The sequence below is a fragment of the Quercus lobata genome, chromosome 3 (genome assembly GCF_001633185.2).
Source record: "Quercus lobata isolate SW786 chromosome 3, ValleyOak3.0 Primary Assembly, whole genome shotgun sequence".
In the NCBI taxonomy this organism is placed as follows: Eukaryota; Viridiplantae; Streptophyta; class Magnoliopsida; order Fagales; family Fagaceae; genus Quercus; species Quercus lobata.
In genome coordinates, this window is record NC_044906.1 from 19811179 (window position 1) to 19830692 (window position 19514).

The window sequence follows — 19514 nt, forward strand, 5'->3', positions numbered from 1 at the left end:
TTAATTACCTATTCCTACGGTGGTCTATAAAATCGACACCAACAGCGTTGTATTGACATCATTAATATGAGGAGGAGTTTGTATTCATTGTAGTTCATAGAAGAATCCCACCATTCTTGCCACATCCCAATAGTCCACCAATTAATGATGTGGTCCAAAACTCCTTCCTAATAAAACTAAACTTTTTTTTTTCTTTTGAGTAAATAGGTATTCCTACCTCACAATGGCACTGACATTTCAATTTTTTCATTATCTTTGATGCAAAAATAATATTCTAGTTCCTTTGTTTTAGGGTCACTATCAATTTGGTTCCTACATTTTAATAACAGTCAATTTGATTCATGTTATTTTCAACTTGTAGTAATTTGGTCTCTATCGTCACCTCACTAATGAAAATTGACTACAAGCTGAAAATAATATAAACTAAATTAACTACTACCAAAATGTAAATACCAAATTAATAGTAACCCCAAAATGCAAGGACCAAAAGAGTTTTTTGCCCAAATCATATACTTTGTGACTTTTAGGATTTCTAGTGAGTTAGAATCAGAATAAACAAGAAATTCTAACATTTTTTTATCTTAGTTTTCTTTTTGAAAAATTATAAAAGTATACATATTAAAAAAAGAAAGATAACTTTTATATTTTTTGTCTCATAATTTCCTATAATAAAAAAAAAAAAAGGTATACGGCTCAAATTTTCAATCATACAAACTTGACCAGTGTTTAGGCGCATCTAGTTTCAATGATGGGCCTAAATCTGCCAACATTAGGCTTTTTGGAATGGAATATAGGAGAATGCAATAGTACTTGTACACATGATGAAGAAACAAAGAACTATTGAAGAGCCGTCTAGAACATGAGAAGTGCAGAAACGTGCTTCTACAACTTCCTCATTATTTAGTACATCTCCACACTTCTCATTTGAGGATGGTGACAACTCTGCAACCATTGCTCTTTTAACAAAAACCAAAATTACATATTACCGAAAAAATTTTGATAAAATTTATCTAATGGAGCTGATCAAAGGTAAGAAATTAAGAATGCCTCAGCCTCATATTCGTTTTTTTGTATGAACTAGTATATATAGTAGTACAAAATTCTGTTTTACGTGTACAATTTAGAACATTTTTATTTCAAACTCATTCTTATTGTTAATACCCCCTGAAATTTTTATTATTTTGCCCCTAATTACGTTGTGCCTCCACTTGCAATCTTTTTATTTCAAACTCATTCTTATTGCTAATACCCTGAAATTTTTATTATTTTGCCCCAAATCTATTCTCAATTTCATTTTTCCTACTCTCGATAGAACAATTGGAAGGATTTGATTCTCATGCATTTTTTTATGTTGAGAAACGATTCCTTCTATTTAAATCTTCACACATTCCCTCCAATTTTTTGCCTGATGAGAGATATGTGACATTTAAAAATTTCAATGGTTTTAAAGCCCATATAAACAACACAAAATCAATTCTCTCATGTGTCTTACTTCTTGAGGGGACAGATATCGAAGTGAATTATCTCTGCTTAACACAATCTCCAAAAACGTTTGTTGAGAAATCATGAATAAATCTCAAGGTATGTGTGCAGTGAAATATGAAAAATTTTGAGAGGTATATATACCTTGTTTTCTGTATTCTCAAGGCTAATTTGTAGCTTTGTGCCTTCCATTAAGATGTCATTACCAAATTGTACTCCTGTAATTAACAAAAGAAAACTTATATTAACCAATTGTCACATATAAAAAGTATGTAAATAGCACTTGTTTTATACACACAAAATTGAGAGTTAAATTAACTCATTAAGCGGTTGCTTAGATGTTTGGGTTGCTTGTTTTCTTGAGAATATGTACTCTTTCTTTTTTGCTGGTTTGTTTGTTTGAGATCATCCTATGCCCATTTCCACTCAATTTGATTATAAACAAAAATAAATAAAAAATAATTTTTTTCAATTTGAGAATATGTACTTGCAATAACATGAACAAGAAGAAGACATATACGTTCACTTCAATGAATGCAAATTGCCAAGTGCCCAACACAGATACATCCCAAATAAAGTGCCTTTTACTTTCTAGGTCTCACATATTATAAGAGGTTGGCTTCATAAAGCAATTCCATAAAATAATTCTTATCCTGTATAATAATAATAAAACTCTCTCTCATATGCCACCATCCCAAGGTTAAGTCTTAAGGAAAGCAAGTGTTGTAAATATCTTGCAACCTTCGTCATACATTAATTGAAGTCAATTTTTTAAGTGATCACCAAATTAAAGATCATGGGTTGGACATTCAATTCCTCTCTTGTTGACACACACACACACATATATATATATATAGCAAGTGTTGTAAATATCTTGCAACCTTCGTCATACATTAATTGAAGTCAATTTTTTAAGTGATCACCAAATTAAAGATCATGGGTTGGACATTCAATTCCTCTCTTGTTGACACACACAAACACACACACACACACACATATATATATATATATATACACACATATCTTTCCTAGGACTTTCCAATTTTGGAATAAGTTGGTTTGCCCAGTACATCACATTCCATCTCTCTTATTAATTAGAGATTGCAGGAATAGTGCTTTTCTTACGTCCTTTAATATGTTATATTATTTCACTCCTTCCATGTGTTGTTCACCACAAGATCAATAACTTTCACAGTACTAAGCATAATGTTTGAAATTTAAATTCGTATCATCGATCACACTGGGTGAGGCAAAAGAAAGTAACAAGACGTGTCTCCTCTTGGCAAGTAGATGTCTCATTATTTGTGACCTCAACCTCCAGGTTCATTTTTTATCCGCACTCACGTACTTATTTATCCTATTTAAAAAGTCTGATAATAATAATTATCGAGAATAATATGTGCATTGAGAAGCCCATGCAATTAAAAAGTTATTCCATTATATGTCTCTTCATGTATTACTATAAGTCCCTTATGATCGTGTCAATGAAAGAGAGTTGCTTTATCAAGTGATCTGGGCTTTCATCTGTTGGCACTAAATATGCCAATTTACATACTTAAATATATATGTGGGCCGTCCCTTCGGGGACCTTTCTCAAAAAAATATATATGTGGGCCGGTTTTTTTTTTTCTAAGTGATATTAATGTAATAAACACATTTATAAAAGTGATGAGGTGCATATACATGTGGATCCCACATACGTACATATGCACATATAATTATAAGAGAAGAATTACATACATTTGTTATTAGGATACTTTAATTTCACTTGTTCCATTTGTTGATTTATACATACAACCTAAGAATTGAATCAAAACCATGTAACTTTTCGAAAAAATTGTTAATATTGAACACAGAGATATAATAAAACCTCTTAATATGAAAATGATAAAAGACTCTTATTTCAAGACCTAATTACTTCAACTATTTATGAGAAATTTACTTTTTTTCTTCTTCTTCTTATTGAATATAGAGCATATGTTCTCGTTTTTGTTTATATTCCAAAATGATGAAAAATGTTACAAATGATACTTAATCGATATTCCAACTTCTCCAACCAAAAAACATAGGGTGGAAAAATTGTGCAGGGCAGAAGATAATGGTGGTCCGCCCACAAACAATAACTACAAACTAAGTACAAAGTTATAAGTTTAAACGTGGCAACATCTACTTATAATTTCTACACGTTTTAGAATCTATAAAAGCAAAATTTATATCAGCCCCTCCATCATCATCATCATCTACAATAGACACCAACGTCTTCTTTTCTCTTTCACATGCAAACACCCCCATCACACCATCTCTTCATTCCTTCAGCAACTCCACTCTAGCTTGCATGGCTAGCTTGAGCTTCATCATTGGCATTATCGGTTAGTTTATTTTCTCTATTACAAATTATCTCAATGGTTGTTTCTTGGATTCTCAGTCTCTGACCTTATTTTGCTTTTGTTTTCAATTTTCTTCCAATGAAGAATTGCTCAACGATTTTATTTTTCTTGTAATTTATTTGCAGGCAATATAATTTCTGTACTGGTTTTCACTTCTCCAATGTAAGGCATATAATGATTTTTGTGATCTCTTTATTGGAATATAGGAACTACTGAAGTAAGCAGAGCGGATGACTTATAATTGGTTTAGACTTTAATAATAAAAGTGGATCAATAGTTATGTGGACATGCTTGTGCACACTGAAAGCAATACCAAAAGCTCAACGAGGAAGGTTTTGGAATGGTTAAAAATAGTTTCCTTACTTCACTTCTTAACCTCATTTGGTATAAAAGACTTTGATACTTCCAAACCCTTTTATAGTTGTTACAAGTAATTGGACTTATATAATTAAATAAATACGACATTTCTCATTGTTGCACAATCAAGAAGATCATCCAGGGAACAAAATGGTCCAATCATCTGATCATTAAGCTTGTGGCATCATAAGTATGCTTCTTTTTGTGGTATTGGATTTAGAACACAGACATGCATGATGCTTAAGCTTTACTAATTCCTAAAAGAATAAAAAACACAAAAAATATTTCCAGCGTTCTTTAAAATTGAATAACAAATTGATTAGATTCAGGAGCTTAATGACATTTGGGAGAGACAAATTATCGTTTTTTTTTTCCCTATAGAAAGACATTTTTGCGAGTGGTGAAGAAGAAATCAACTGAGAATTATAAGGTTCTTCCATATATAACCACTCTATTGAGCACATGTTTGTGGACATTCTATGGACTTCTCAAGCCAGATGGATTGCTTGTTCTGACTGTCAATGGAATCGGTGCTGTTTTTCAATTCATCTATGTGACTCTTTTTCTCATCTATGCTCCCCCTGATAAGAAGGTGATATTAATCTGTTTTTGATATCTCTTAAATAATGTTTACATACATGGTAGAGCGTAGAGTTCCCATGCATCACTCATATATATATGCATGGTTAATTGTGAGGTAGTGCTAACCCCAAAGTATTGATCTAGTGATTTCAAGGCCTCATGAGATGTATGATGTTTTAGATTTAAAACTCTTAGTTAGCATCTTGGGGTCACCTCAAAGAAATTTATTCCCAGTGTGTGTGAACTGTGAGATGAAGGGATAGAATAATCATAGCACAAAGAGCACCCATGTGCCTTTTACAAAACACACACCAAAAAAAAAAAAGTGTTTTAGTGCTCAATGTCAAGCATGTCTGTTTGAGAATTAAAAAAGTTAAACCAAGACTTTTGATGTTGCCGAATAAAACAATTATAGCTATGAATTTGAGGAATTTTTGTGAACCCTGAATAAATTGGAAAATTCATATGGATGCTTATATCAAAATCAGGTATAAGGATGTATAATTCAGTTTTTAAATAGTATGCTTTTGTCAAACTACTATGTTTAAAAAATCTGTTTTAATATTTTTCTTTTAAGCATGATATGATTGTACTCAAAAACTAAAAGTTTGCTTTGAGTGAATTTCTTTCATTACAGAGATTATTTCTTTTTAATTAACACAAAGTTACCAATGTAATATTTCAGATTAAGATAGCAAATACGGTAGCCGTATTAAATGTCGGCCTTCCTGGGTCGGTAACTGCAATAACTCTTCTAGCCATTCATGATAATAGCACGCAGTTGATCTTTGTTGGAATCTTATGTGCTGGACAAACAATTGCAATGTATGCATCACCTCTTTCGTCTATGGTATGCTTCTTCACTAATTATAGATATTATTTGTTGCCAAGAATGTAAGAATATTATAGCTTAACTAGTTGGCATATCCTAGTGCGTTCATGACTTTTAGGATTCAATTTCTCTCTCCTCCATTATAACTATCAAATTAAATGCAATAAATTATTCTTCTAAAAAAATTGTAATTTGTCATATTTTCACTAAAAGAAAATGATCATAAACATATTGGCAATCTGTATTGAGGGGGTGCCCAGGCATCCTCTTTCTCTAGCGCTACAAAAAAATTTATTTTTGGTGACAAAAATTTTCATCACCAAAGTCCTATTTTCGTCGCCTATGGTTTTTGGCGATGAAATTTGTTTTTTGGCAATGAAATTGGTTCCGTCACGTCTACCATGTCACCAAAAGTCCCGGCAATGAAAAATTTCGTCAACAAAAGGCTCAACTATTAAATAAATAAAAAAATTAGCAATGAAATCATTTCGTCACCAAATGTTTTCCTCGCTAAATACATGATTCAACAACAAAATAGTTTTGTCACCAAATGTATTTTATTTTATTAAATCATATTTGGCAACAAAATAATTTGTAGCCAAAACCGTTTTTTTATTTTTTTATTTTTTTAATTTGGTCATATTTGGCGACGAAATATTTCATCGCCGAAACCAATTTTTTATTTATTTTTTTAATTCAACCATATTTGGCAACGAAATATTTTTATCTAGATTTTTCTTATTCTAATCATTTATGATTTAATTAACACCAATTAATCTTCTTTTTTTCAATTTATGACAGAGAATAGTGATAAAGACCAAGAGTGTGGAGTACATGCCATTTTCCCTTTCATTTTTCCTATTTCTCAATGCAGGCATATGGTGTATTTATTCTGTGCTCATCAAAGACTTCTTTGTCGGAGTAACTTTTCTTGTCCTTTTGCTTATCTAAGTCAAATTATGATTTTTTTTAACAAAATTAAACCTATGATCTTTATATTCCTATTTTAATCTCTTAATAATTATAGTTTGATTTTACAATAAAACATTTGTAATTACAAGCAACCATGGAATTAGACCCTCGCACCAATAAAATCTTAACAATTTTAAGTGAAATGGAACGAATTTGGTTTCTATGGACGGGGGCATAAGAGAGCAAAGTGAAGTGGAGGCACACTACTCTCTAGTCAATAAAATCATTTCAAACCCTCCATTTTCTGATAATAAATTTGTTTTTCCACTCATTTCAACAAATTTAGACATTTTGCAAACTTGTAAATTTCTATATTAATTTTCTCTCTATTTTTATTGATATTACCAAGATAAAAAGATCTTCATAAATAAATTAATTACACAATCTCTATGCATATATATGGGAAAAAAATTAATCTAACAGTTATTTCAGGTTCCAAATGCAATAGGCTTTGTGTTGGGTGCAACTCAACTCATCCTTTACACAATTTACAAGAACAAGTCAAAGATGTCAGTTAAATCAAGGGATGTAATGAGTGAAGAAAGTCCAGCTGAGCTTGTTAAAGGAGCCATTGAGATGCAAGGAAATGATCAAGAGATCAATCTGAAAAATCGAAGCCTTAACAAAGGCAGCAGCATGCCAAAGCAGCAAATTAATAGACAGTACAGCATGCCAAAGATCACAAAGACACTTTCTTTCGGCCCACATGAATTACACTACAATTGTGCCCCTATTGATGATGTTGAAGTTGGAGAGAAGCATCAACCTTGATTTGGTATAAATATAATGTTAGAGTCCAACAAAATGGTCTTTGTATGTGTTATCCTTCCTTTCAAGAGTTTGGCTAGTTAAGAATTTGGAATAATATGTAACACAAATTTTACCTTTGTATCATATAATATTTGCAATTTAAATTTATGAAGGCCTAAAGTGGGTGGGCTTGTGCAACCCAAAAGGCCCAAGCCTGACCCAACTTAGTCTGACCCAAGATTATAGTACTTGAATAGCCGTTAGATACCTCTTTGAGACTGGGACTACCAAGGTGATAAGCCATCAAGGTCTCGAACAAAAAAAAAAATCTAGGACTACACCATTTTAGGACACAATTCTAATCTGGCAAACTGTGAATGGTGGGTTTATGGGAAAGTGGTAGACAACCAACAACAATGTGCCATATAAAATAGTTAAGGAAATTGTACGATCCTATAATTACTCCACCAACCAACCTCATTAAGTGGTTTTTGGCCCTGTAAGTAGGCCACCTCCATCTTGTATTGGTCTTTGAAGACCATAACATTTAACCTTGCTACTTGATTGGTTTTTGTTCTTAAACTCCAGCCACCTATATATACTTGGAGTGTTTATTTTGTATCTGTTTAGGCCATTTGTTGATCCTTCTTGTTAGAATACTATATATTAACGTATTATCATAGATACATAAACCATGTTGTTCTAGACTACTATGAACTATTGTGGTTTTCAAACACCAAGGACTATAATATATATTTATTCTAAGCCATTCATGAGTCAGATGATGCTTTTCACTAATTTCCAAATAATAATAATCATAAAAAATGAGAAATTCATTTCAACTATTCAAATTGATTCAAAATCAATTAACAAATTGATTCAAAATCAATTATCAACAGGAGCTTAATGACATTTGGGTGACAAACAAATTATGATTTTTTGCTAGTTGTAAAGAAGAAACCAACTAAAAATTATAAGGGTCTTCCATATATAACCACAATATTGAGGAAATGTTTGTAGACTTTATGGATTTCTCAAGCTAGATGGAGTGCTTGTTTTGATTGTCAATGGCATCGATGCTATTTTTCAATTCATCTATGGGACTCTTTTTCTCATCTATTTCTCCGTTGGATAAGAATGTGACATTAATCCATCTTGGTTTTTTCTTAACATATGTTTACATATATGGTAGAGTTCTCATCCCATGCATCACTAATATATGCATCACTAATTGGAAAGTTTTTGAGTATGTATTGTGGTGGGCCTTTTTGCAACTACAGGCTGGGCTGCCTGCTGCCACGCCATGACCCAATGGTTCTGGGTAGGAGAGTCAAGATCGGCTTGACTACAATACACCCCAAGCCAGCTTGTGCACAAACTAAAGCCCCTTTACTAAAATTTTGGTCACATGCCTATGGCAGAGGAAATTGTTACAAAAGAGTTACATAGGCAGGTGTAATATAACAACAACAAAAGAAAATATGCCTACTGTCAGCCAGAAAACAGGAAATACTGAATGAAACAAAAGAAGAAGTAACGTAGCAATATAAATTGAATATAAACAAGATGATAACAATAAAGAAAAAGGAAATAACATTGTTGTGTAATCAATAAAAATGAAAGAAAGAACAATCAATTTGCCATGCTTGGTTGTCCTGCGGAGTTAAGTCCAAGAAAGGAACCACTTCTTCAATATGGGTAACCTCACGGGGAGATCCTGCCATGAAAATTACCCACTTTGAGAGAATAGGCCTAAATGGCTTATCCTCAAATTCCTCAATCCTTACTAGAAGGTAGGCTTATAGAGGGAAAGAAGGAATTAGTTTATCAGTGCATGCTTGTTACCACACTCTCGCCTACTCTCTGTTTTGCTTTATAACTCTCTTTTCCTTCTAAGTTCTCTACTCTGTTTTTTTTACTCTCTTCTTTCGTTGTTTTCTTGCGGTGTTGTTATGTTATCCCCTTTCCTCATTGTTCTTCTTTCTTGTGCACAGCGGAAAACCCTTTTATATTGCCTGTTGTGATAGGTTTTTACTATTTTACCCCTTAACTGCTTTTTTTTTTTTTTTCTGGGTGTGCGTCCTTCCAGACCACCCACTGGTTTGTCAACTGCTCAACCACCACCATTTACTTGTGCTAGCTGTGCCACATTTCATTACCAGACAAAGAATCTTATTTTGTTTGCTTGCTCACCATGGCATTCTCATCTGGATAGGGGTGGACATTCTCTCTCACTATCTCTCATGGCATGCACCTAGTGATTCCAACTCATCTTTCCCTCTTTTGAATGGTATGTCATCCCAGCAGGACATTTCCCCCAAAAGAATTTGAGGGAACCCCAGAATAGGCTCTTTCCTTCTCCCCACCGCTAGACCATACCCTCTCTTACCTTTGACCCATGGCCCACCATTCCTGTATTAGCTAGGTACAGGTTGGTGGTACCTGGACCTTGTGCGTGCTCCACTTCCATGTGTGTCTATGTCTTGTCTGTTACTCATGCGTTTGCCATAACCTGAAGGCTCATCTGTACATTCTACTGCTTGTTCTTGACCTCTTATGGTGTGAATAAGTCTCTAAGCCTTCATTCTTTATGTCTCACTTCCTTCCTTGGTTGGGCCTTACTTGATTGTGGGCTTTTCCTTTTCTAATCCATTCTTTGCCCCTTTCATGGGTCTACTAGCACTTTTGTCATGCCATTCTGTCATTATTGTTGTGCTATTGTTTGATTTGTGCTTGCTGGGCCTTTTTTGGGCCTGCCGTATGCTTTCCCTTTACTTAATTCCAGTGGTCCAATATTATCACTAGGCTAGTATTCATGCTGTTTTAGGCTTCCTTGGCCTGTTCCATTGCTTTTGGGCTTCCTCGGCCCATTTCATCCTTTTGGGCGTCCTCGGCCCATTTCCTTTCCTTGGGCATCCTCGGCCCATTCCAGTTCTTTATTCCCATGGGCCTTTGCTAAGTCTTTTGGGCTTCCCCGACCCAAATTACCATATCCTTTGCTTTTGGGGTTTATGGGCTTTCCCACCAACCCTTACTTAATTTATTACTTGACCTCTTTGGCCCATCCGTGCTTGCTTTCTATTTCTCATAATGCCCATGGGTTTACTACTTTTTTCTCTAGGCTCCTTTGAGCCCACTTGCTTTCTTTGAGGCCTATTAGCTATTTTCTAGGCCTATGATCCATTATTCCTATCATTTGAGTTTAATGATTTTCGTCTCAATTTACTAACTTTCTTCCTCCCATATTGTTGGGTTTTTTCCTGCTATTTGGCCTCCTTGCCAAAGTGGGCATCAACATGTATTATGTGGGTGTGTATTGAGTCGATATCAGGCATTTATCAGGTTAATCTAAGCTTTATTATCAAGTATAGGGAGACTTAATTGTAACAATACTAGTCATTTTTTGGTACAGTGCAGATTGACTAACTCTTTTCCATAAGGGAGATTTTAATGTCAAAAATTGACTGGATATTGTTTAAGTATATGTTGTGTAGGTGTGTGTTGAGTTACACAACGAGTATATACTAACTTGATTTGGGTGAATCTAGACTTTTGATGTTGCAATAAAATAATCATTGACATGACATTTAGGAACCTTTTGTGAGTCTTAAATAAATTGGTAAGTTTAGTTTGATATTTATTATCAGAATCAGGTATATGTTTTATCTTCTTGCATAATTCAATTTTTTAATAGCATATGCTTTTATTAATAAATATATTTTAATATTATTTTATATGCTACGAGTTATACTTCAAAAAAATAAAAGTATGTTATGAGTGAATTTGTCTCAATAGATTATTTTTTAACTAACACAAAATTATCAATGACATTTTTTTTCAAATTTAGATGGCAAATATGGCAGCTGTATTGAATGTCGGCTTTCATGGGTTGATAATTGCAATAATTCTTCTAACAATCCATGATAATAGCATACATACACCTTTGTTAGAATTTTATGTGCGAGATTAACCATTGGCACGTGTGCATTACCTCTTTCATCTATGGTGAATTCTCTCACCCACAAAAATGCCTCCAAAATATTAGGCCAATAAAAACTCATCCCAATTGAAACTCTAAACTATTTGACAAAAGAAATTGTACATATGATGAATCATCAATGACAAATAATTTCTTATAATAGCTTGTGGTTTTAATTTTTGTAATCCAATATATTACATGATAGATTGTCAACATTATCCAAGATAAAGTAAACCTCCATTTTAGAAAACAATAATTTTTGATTTTTTATGCTTACATTTTTTGCTTAAATCTTGATATTTGATTTTCTATAAAATTTGAAAGCTCGGATTTGTGCTAAAACACAAGACCTTGTTCAAACCCCCAATTAAAAATTATGGCTAGATTACTTTTACTTTTACTTAATCAAAGTGCGGAACAAGAGTAAATGTGTGCGATGAACCGATAACACTACTCTCAGCCATATGCATCCACAATTGACAATACAATGAAAGCTTAAAGAGTAGAGAAGAGAGATGCAAACACAAGATAACAACAAGATGTGTTCTCAAAGAGGAAACCAAAGAACTCAGCAAAAATCCTCTCTGCAACCCTCCAAGTCAAAATCGATCCACTAGAGAATAAAGTTGGAGTATATGAATAATAAAAGATCCTCCAACCCTAGTCTACCCCCATGTACTTGAGCCCTCCAAGCTCCTACTACCAACGGACATCTCGGAGTTTTGTCTTCTCTAACTTTTCGGATCCCGCAATTCAGCCCAATTGCATCTGCCACTAAATGGCTCCTTCCAATGCTTCCCAGCAGCACCAAAACCTATCTTAACACTTAGATCTGGTGTAGTAAGTGTTTGGGTTATGAACCTCTCAAGGATGTAGAGATGGAGAGGTAGGAGTCAAGGAAAATCACAAGGAAATGTGTAGATGATTCTGGGTATTACAATCTCTAACTCTCAAGTGTATTTGCTAGGGTTTTCTCTCTAAAAAGCATTCCTTACAATTCGTGGGTAATGAGGGTACTTATAGTGTGGGTAAAGAATTTGGTAAAGCAACTTAACTTTTTGCCAAACAGAATGTTTCACTGATACTTCATGGGATGGCCCTCTTCATGAAACACTCGCGAACTTAACAACCTGGTGTGACTCTTCAACTTCAGTCATGTGCTTCACACATGGCCTTTTTGCGAGTTGCTTCTCGCAAGCTTCTCATGAGTTAGTCGCGAATTACATTGATTCATCTTTTGAAGCTTGATTCTTCATTGATCTCTCACGCTCATCCCTTACAAGTAAACCCACATACATACAGGGAAATGATTGCAGAAATTGCAATCAAATTTGGCATGGAATTACGGCCAACATAAGCTAGTTGGAAGTCACAACTTTTCAAAATTTTCTTTAGTTTGATTAGTATTAATTCATCAAGTCATGTATTTAATTTATCGAATTAACTATGATTATCCCACTTAAATTTTTGGGCTCAAATTATTTCAAGCTAACCATGTCAAACCTAATAAGTATCTTACTTCCACTTTTCTTTATCAGACTAGTTTAACAAGTCTCGAAGTCACCAGGTAATGTTAAGTTTTTATTGCAACCAATAATGAACTCTTCTGAGGGAGTCAAGCAACTTACAATTAAAGGGGTTTTATCATTTTCTTTTGATATTATTTTTTTTCTTTCTTATATTTTCACACTATTCACCATCTGTTTGTTTGACATCACAAAATTTTTTTTTAACATTTATTTTTGAGTGTTTAGAACTCGTTTGGTTTAGCCATGACTCAATTTTCATAACTCATAACTCAAACTCAAAACCCAAAACTCATAACCCAAACCTCACTTTTTGTCAAAAACTCAAAAATTTTTGTTTGGTTACATAATCCAGTCACATAATTCAAAATTTAAGTCCACTTTTTACCAAAATGGTGGAGCCCACCCACTAACACCACACTATTTGCTTATGGTTGCTACCCGCGTGGGGGTTTCTCTTGCCTCTCACAATTTCTATTTCTTCTCACAAGCATGCCTCTCTTCCAGTCCAGAAGCAAACCCAAACCCCATAAGCCAAAAGCACTTCCAGAACTCCCAATCCGACGTTGACTCAGATCAGGAACAGGTTCAGGTCTTCTCTACTCTTTTTCTTTTCTATTTCTTTTTCATCAATACCCATTAATTCCTCTCTATTTCTTTTTCTATTTCTTCCCAGAAATCCATTAACACCTCTCTATTTCTTCCCAGAAACCCATTAACACCTCTCCCTTGTCTAACCTCATATCGCTCCATCTCTCTTGCCCTATTTTAGGATCAATTTAAGAAAAAGTTTAGGCCTGCTTCACCTCTGAAAAAATAATGAGATTTTGGGTCCATCTTGTTTAACCCCATATCCAAGTATTATGACCTTTTATGTAATCAATGGGTTTTGTTGAGCTTGGGTTAGTTGATTTCTATGGTTGGGTGTGTTTGAATTAATTTCTGTGATTATGTGTGTTTGAGTTGATTATGTAATTGGATTGAGTTGAAAATGGGAAAGGGAGAGAGAGATATATGATTGAACCTAAGAGAAGATCACGAAAATATAGCTCGGTATGAAAAACTGCCAATGATAAAGCCCAATCCGGCGCAGTGAAGATTCTACCACGCCTCGGTTGTTTGTCTTCAACCACAGAGTGTTCATCTCAAGCGGCTTTACAGTGTCGTTTCATCATCTCAGATGCTGCTGGGAATGGAGTGTAGACGAAATGAAAGGGAGACGGAGAGAGGGATGTGAGAAAGAGGGATTCTGAAATATTAGGGGAAGAAAAATGAACTGAATAGAAGCCCTTCCAACGGTAATATCAAAGGCTCTAGAAACTGATTTGACAATTCACTGGAAACGGGTCCCACAAAGTCACAATATTTACCATTATACTACTGAAACTCAGTTTTCAACTTTTGAAAACACAAATTTTCTGTTTTTCATTTCCATCACTCTCACTCAAAATTTTAGAGTTTTGAGTTATGGAAACAACATTAGGAATTCAACCCAAACACAATTATTTTTTGTGTGGGTCCCACGAAATTTGGATGATGGATGTCGGAAATTGAGTGATATGACTCAGTTTCCATGTAATCCAAACGAGCTCTTAACATCACGTTGGTCACGTTGGTAAGAGAAAGTTTTTAGACACAAAAAATTTCACATGGCCAATAATTGACTAATGATGTGGCTATTAATTGATGACATGGTTATTAATTTTTGATCACTTTGAAATTTTGTAAGTATGAAAAATATATGAATATAATGTAATCTAACGGTAGATTTGTCAAAATTCATATTGAATTAACTAATATAGGATAGGGTTCAAGTTACACTTAGTGTAACTCTAAAAACTGTTACACCAACCAATAACTTATTGTTGAATTCATAATTTGAAAATCCAACCATTGGATCACATTTTCTATATGTTCTTAACATGCATGCCAATTTTAATGCCAATTGGATGTAATATACAATTTGATCTTTAAACTCATCTTTTATGTGTTATTTTAAACTACAAAAATTTGAATTTAAAGAATTGATTGATGACATAGCTATTAATCTTTGATTACCTTGAAATTTTTTACGCATGAAAAATATATGAAGATAATGTAATCTAACAGTAGATTTGTCAGAATTCACATCGAATTAAAAAATATAGGGTTGGGTTCAAGTTACACTTGATGTAACTCTAAAAAATGTTACATCAACTAATAACTTATTGTTGAGTTCATATTTTAAAAATCCAACCATTGGATCACATTTTCTATATGTTCTTAACACGTATGCCAATTTTCATGCCAATCGGATGTAACTTACCATTTCATCTTTAAACTCATATTTTATGCGTTATTTCAAACTACAAAAACTTGAATTTAAACAATTGATTGATGACATGGCTATTAATCTTTGATCAGCATGAAATTTTGTAAACATGAAAAATATACGAAGATAATGTAATCTAACGGTAAATTTGTCAAAACCCACATCGACTTAAGAAATATAGGGTTGGGTTTAAGTTACATTTGATGTAACTCTGAAAAATGTTACACCAACCAATAACTTATTGTTGAATTCATATTTTAAAAATTCAACCATTGGATCACATTTTATATATGTTCTTAACATACATGCCAATTTTCATGCCAAACGGATGTAATTTAAAACTTGATCTTTAAACTCATCTTTTATGCGTTATTTTAAACTACAAAAACTTGAATTTAAACAATTGATTGATGACATGACTATTAATCTTTGATCACCTTGAAATTTTGTAAGCATGAAAAATATATGGAGGTAATGTAATCTAACGGTAGATTTGTCAAAATTCAAATCAAATTAAGAAATACAGAGTTGGGTTCAAGTTACACTTGATGTAACTCTTAAAATTGTTACACCAACCAATAACTTATTGTTGAATTCATATTTTGAAAATCCAACCATTGGATCACATTTTCCATATGTTCTTAACATGCATGCCAATTTTCATGCCAATCGGATGTAATTTACCACTTATTCTTTAAACTCATCTTTTATGCGTTATTTTAAACTACAAAATCTTGAATTTAAACAATTGATAGATGACATGGCTATTAATCTTTGATCACCTTGAAATTTGGTAAAAATGAAAAATATATGAAGATAATATAATCTAACGGTAGATTTGTTAAAATTCACATTGAATTAAGAAATATAGAGTTGGGTTCAAGTTACACTTAATGTAACTCTAAAAATTATTACACCAACCAATAATTTATTGTTGATTTAATATTTTGAAATTACAACCACTGGATCACATTTTCTATATGTTTTTAACATGCATGCGAATTTTCATACCAATCAGATGTCATTTACCGTTTGATCTTTAAACTCATCATTTATACGTTATTTTAAACTACAAAAACTTGAATTTAAACAATTGATTGATGACATGACTATTAATATTTGATCACTAAGAAATTTTGTAAGCATGAAAAATATATAAAGATAGTGTAATCTAACGGTATATTTGTCAAAATTCATATTGACTTAAGAAATATAGGGTTGGGTTCAAGTTACACCTAGTATAACTCTAAAAAATGTTACACCAACCAATAGCTTATTGTTGAATTCATATTTTAAAAATCCAACCATTGGATCACATTTTATATATGTTCTTAACATTCATGCCAATTTTCATGTCAATCGGATGTAATTTACCATTTGATCTTTAAACTCGTCTTTTATGGGTTATTCTAAACTACAAAAACTTGAATTTAATCAATTGACTGATGACATGACTATTAATCTTTAATTACCTTGAAATTTTGTAAGCATGAAAAATATATGAAGATAATATAATCTAATGGTAGATTTGTCAAAATTCACATCGAATTAAGAAATATAGGGTTGGGTTGAAGTTACACTTAATGTAACTCCAAAAATTATTACACCAACCAATAATTTATTGTTGAATTCATATTTTGAAAATCCAACCATCGGATCACATTATCTTTATGTTCTTAACATACATGCCAATTTTCATGCCAATCGGATGTAATTTACCACTTGATCCTTAAACTCATCTTTTATGCGTTATTTTAAACTACAAAAACTTGAATTTAAACAATTGATTGATGACATAACTATTAATCTTTGATCACCTTGAAATATAGTAAACATGAAAAATATATGAAGATAATATAATCTAACGGTTGATTTGTCAAAATTCACATCAAATTAAGAAATATAGGGTTGGGTTCAAGTTATACTTGGTGTAACTCTAAAAAATGTTACACCAACCAATAACTTATTGTTGATTTAATATTTTGAAATTCAACCGTTGGATTACATGATTTATATGTTCTAAAGGTACATGCTAATTTTCAAGCTAATCGGGTGTAATTTACCATTTGATCATTAAACTCATATTTTATGCATTATTTTAAACTACAAAAACTTGAATTTAAACAATTGATTGATGACATGGCTATTAATATTTGTTCACCTTGAAATTTTGTAAGCATAAAAAATATGTAAAGATGATGTAATTTAACAGTAGATATGTCAAAATTCACATCGAAATAAGAAATATAGGGTTAGGTTCAAGTTACACTTGGTGTAACTCTAAAAACTGTTACACCAACTCATAACTTATTGTTAAATTCATATTTTGAAAATCCAACCATTCGATCACAATTAATATATGTTCTTAACATACATGCCAATATTCATGCCAATCGAAAGTAATTTACCATTTGATCTTTAAACTCATATTTTATGCGTTATTTTAAGCTACAAAAACTTGAATTTAAACAATTGATTGATGTCATGGCTATTAAATTTTTATCACCTTGAAATTTTGTAAGCATGAAAAATATATGAAGATAATGTAATCTAACGGTAGATACGTCAAAATTTATTTCGAATTAGGAAATATAGGATTGGGTTCAAGTTATACTTTATGTAACTCTAAAAAATGTTACACCAACCAATAAATTATTATTGATTTCATATTTTGAAAATCTAACTGTTCGATTACATGATCTATATGTTCTTACCATGCATGCCAATTTTCATGCCAATCGGGTGTAATTTACCATTTGATCTTTAAACTCATATTTTATGCGTTATTTTAAATTACAAAAACTTGAATTTAAACAATTGATTGATGATGTGGCTATTAATCTTTGATCACCCTGAAATTTTTTAAGCATGAAAAATATATGAAGATAATGTAATATAATGGTATATTTGTCAAAATTCAAATAGCCTTAAGAAATATAGGGTTGGATTCAAGTTACACTTGGTGTAACTCTAAAAAATGTTACACCAACCAATAACTTATTGTTAAATTCATATTTTGAAAATCCAACCATTGGATCACATTTTATATATGTTCTTAACATGCAAGCCAATTTTCATGCCAATCGGATGTAATTTACCACTTGATCTTTAACTCATCTTTTATGCGTTATTTTAAACTACAAAAACTTGAATTTAAACGATTGATTGATAACATGGTTATTAATCTTTGATCACCTTGAAATTTGGTAAGCATGAAAAATATATGAGGATAATATAATCTAATGGTAGATTTGTCAAAATTCACATCGAATTAAGAAATATAGGGTTGGGTTCAATGTAACTCTAAAAATTGTTACAACAACCAATAACTTATTTTTGAATTCATATTTTGAAAATTCAACCATTGGATCACATTTTCTATATGTTCTTAACATGCATGCCAATTTTTATGCTAATCGGATTTAATTTACCATTTGATCTTTAAACTCATCTTTTATGCGTTATTTTAAACTACAAAAATTTGAATTTAAACAATTGATAGATGACATGGCTATTAATCTTTGATCACCTTGAAATTTTTTAAGCTTGAAAAATATATGAAGATAATGTAATCTAACGGTAGATATGTCAAAATTCACATCGAATTAAGAAATATAATGTTGGGTTCAAGTTACACATTGTGTAACTCTAAAAAATGTTACACCAACCAATAACTTATTTTTAAATTCATATTTTAAAAATCCAACCGTTGGATTTTATGATCTATATGTTCTTAACATGCATGCCAATTTTCATGCCAATCAGGTGTAATTTACCACTTGATCTTTAAGTGGGATGGTGAAAAAAATCGAGGGAAATTTTGGAGATGGGAAATTTAAAAGTCTATTACGGTGGTCCAACCCGCCGCTATAATTAAGAAAAGGCGCTACAAAAAGGATCCCTATTGCAGTGGTCATACAAAATGCCGATACATCTTGCATATTGCGGCGTTTTTCTCTTTCACTGCTATAGCATCTTCTCCAAATGATATATTTATTGCGGCGGGGTTTTTGGAGCACCACTATATCTCAATTACCGCCACTAAAACAGGTCGATTGTGGCGGTTTTTTGTCCCCCCGCTGTAGGACGCCACAAAAAACCCTACCTATAGCGACGATCACAAAAAATGCCGCATTAGATCTCATGTACAGCGGAAGGCCAAAAATGTGCCGTAATAGCTTGTTTTTCTTGTAGTGGATGTCAATGGTGGTTAGATGCGAACTAGTAAAAACTTACCAACTTAATATTGTAAAAAAAAATGTTATAAAATTATTTATATAGGTAACATTGCTCCTTTGGTAACGAAGGCTATGTCATATCTTGAGCTATACTTTAC

The 19514-nt window shown here is 32.4% G+C and overlaps 1 protein-coding gene across 1 annotated transcript; it reads left to right on the forward strand.

Annotated features, from left to right (window-relative positions):
- The first annotated feature begins 3817 nt into the window (after nt 1-3817).
- On the forward strand, nt 3818-7383 carry LOC115980512 (bidirectional sugar transporter SWEET16-like). Its single transcript, XM_031102745.1, has 6 exons — nt 3818-3851; nt 3995-4031; nt 4608-4818; nt 5494-5658; nt 6442-6561; nt 7045-7383. The coding sequence occupies exons 1-6, from the start codon at nt 3818-3820 to the stop codon at nt 7381-7383; spliced, it is 906 nt and encodes a 301-aa protein (XP_030958605.1).
- Nucleotides 7384-19514: the final 12131 nt, after the last annotated feature.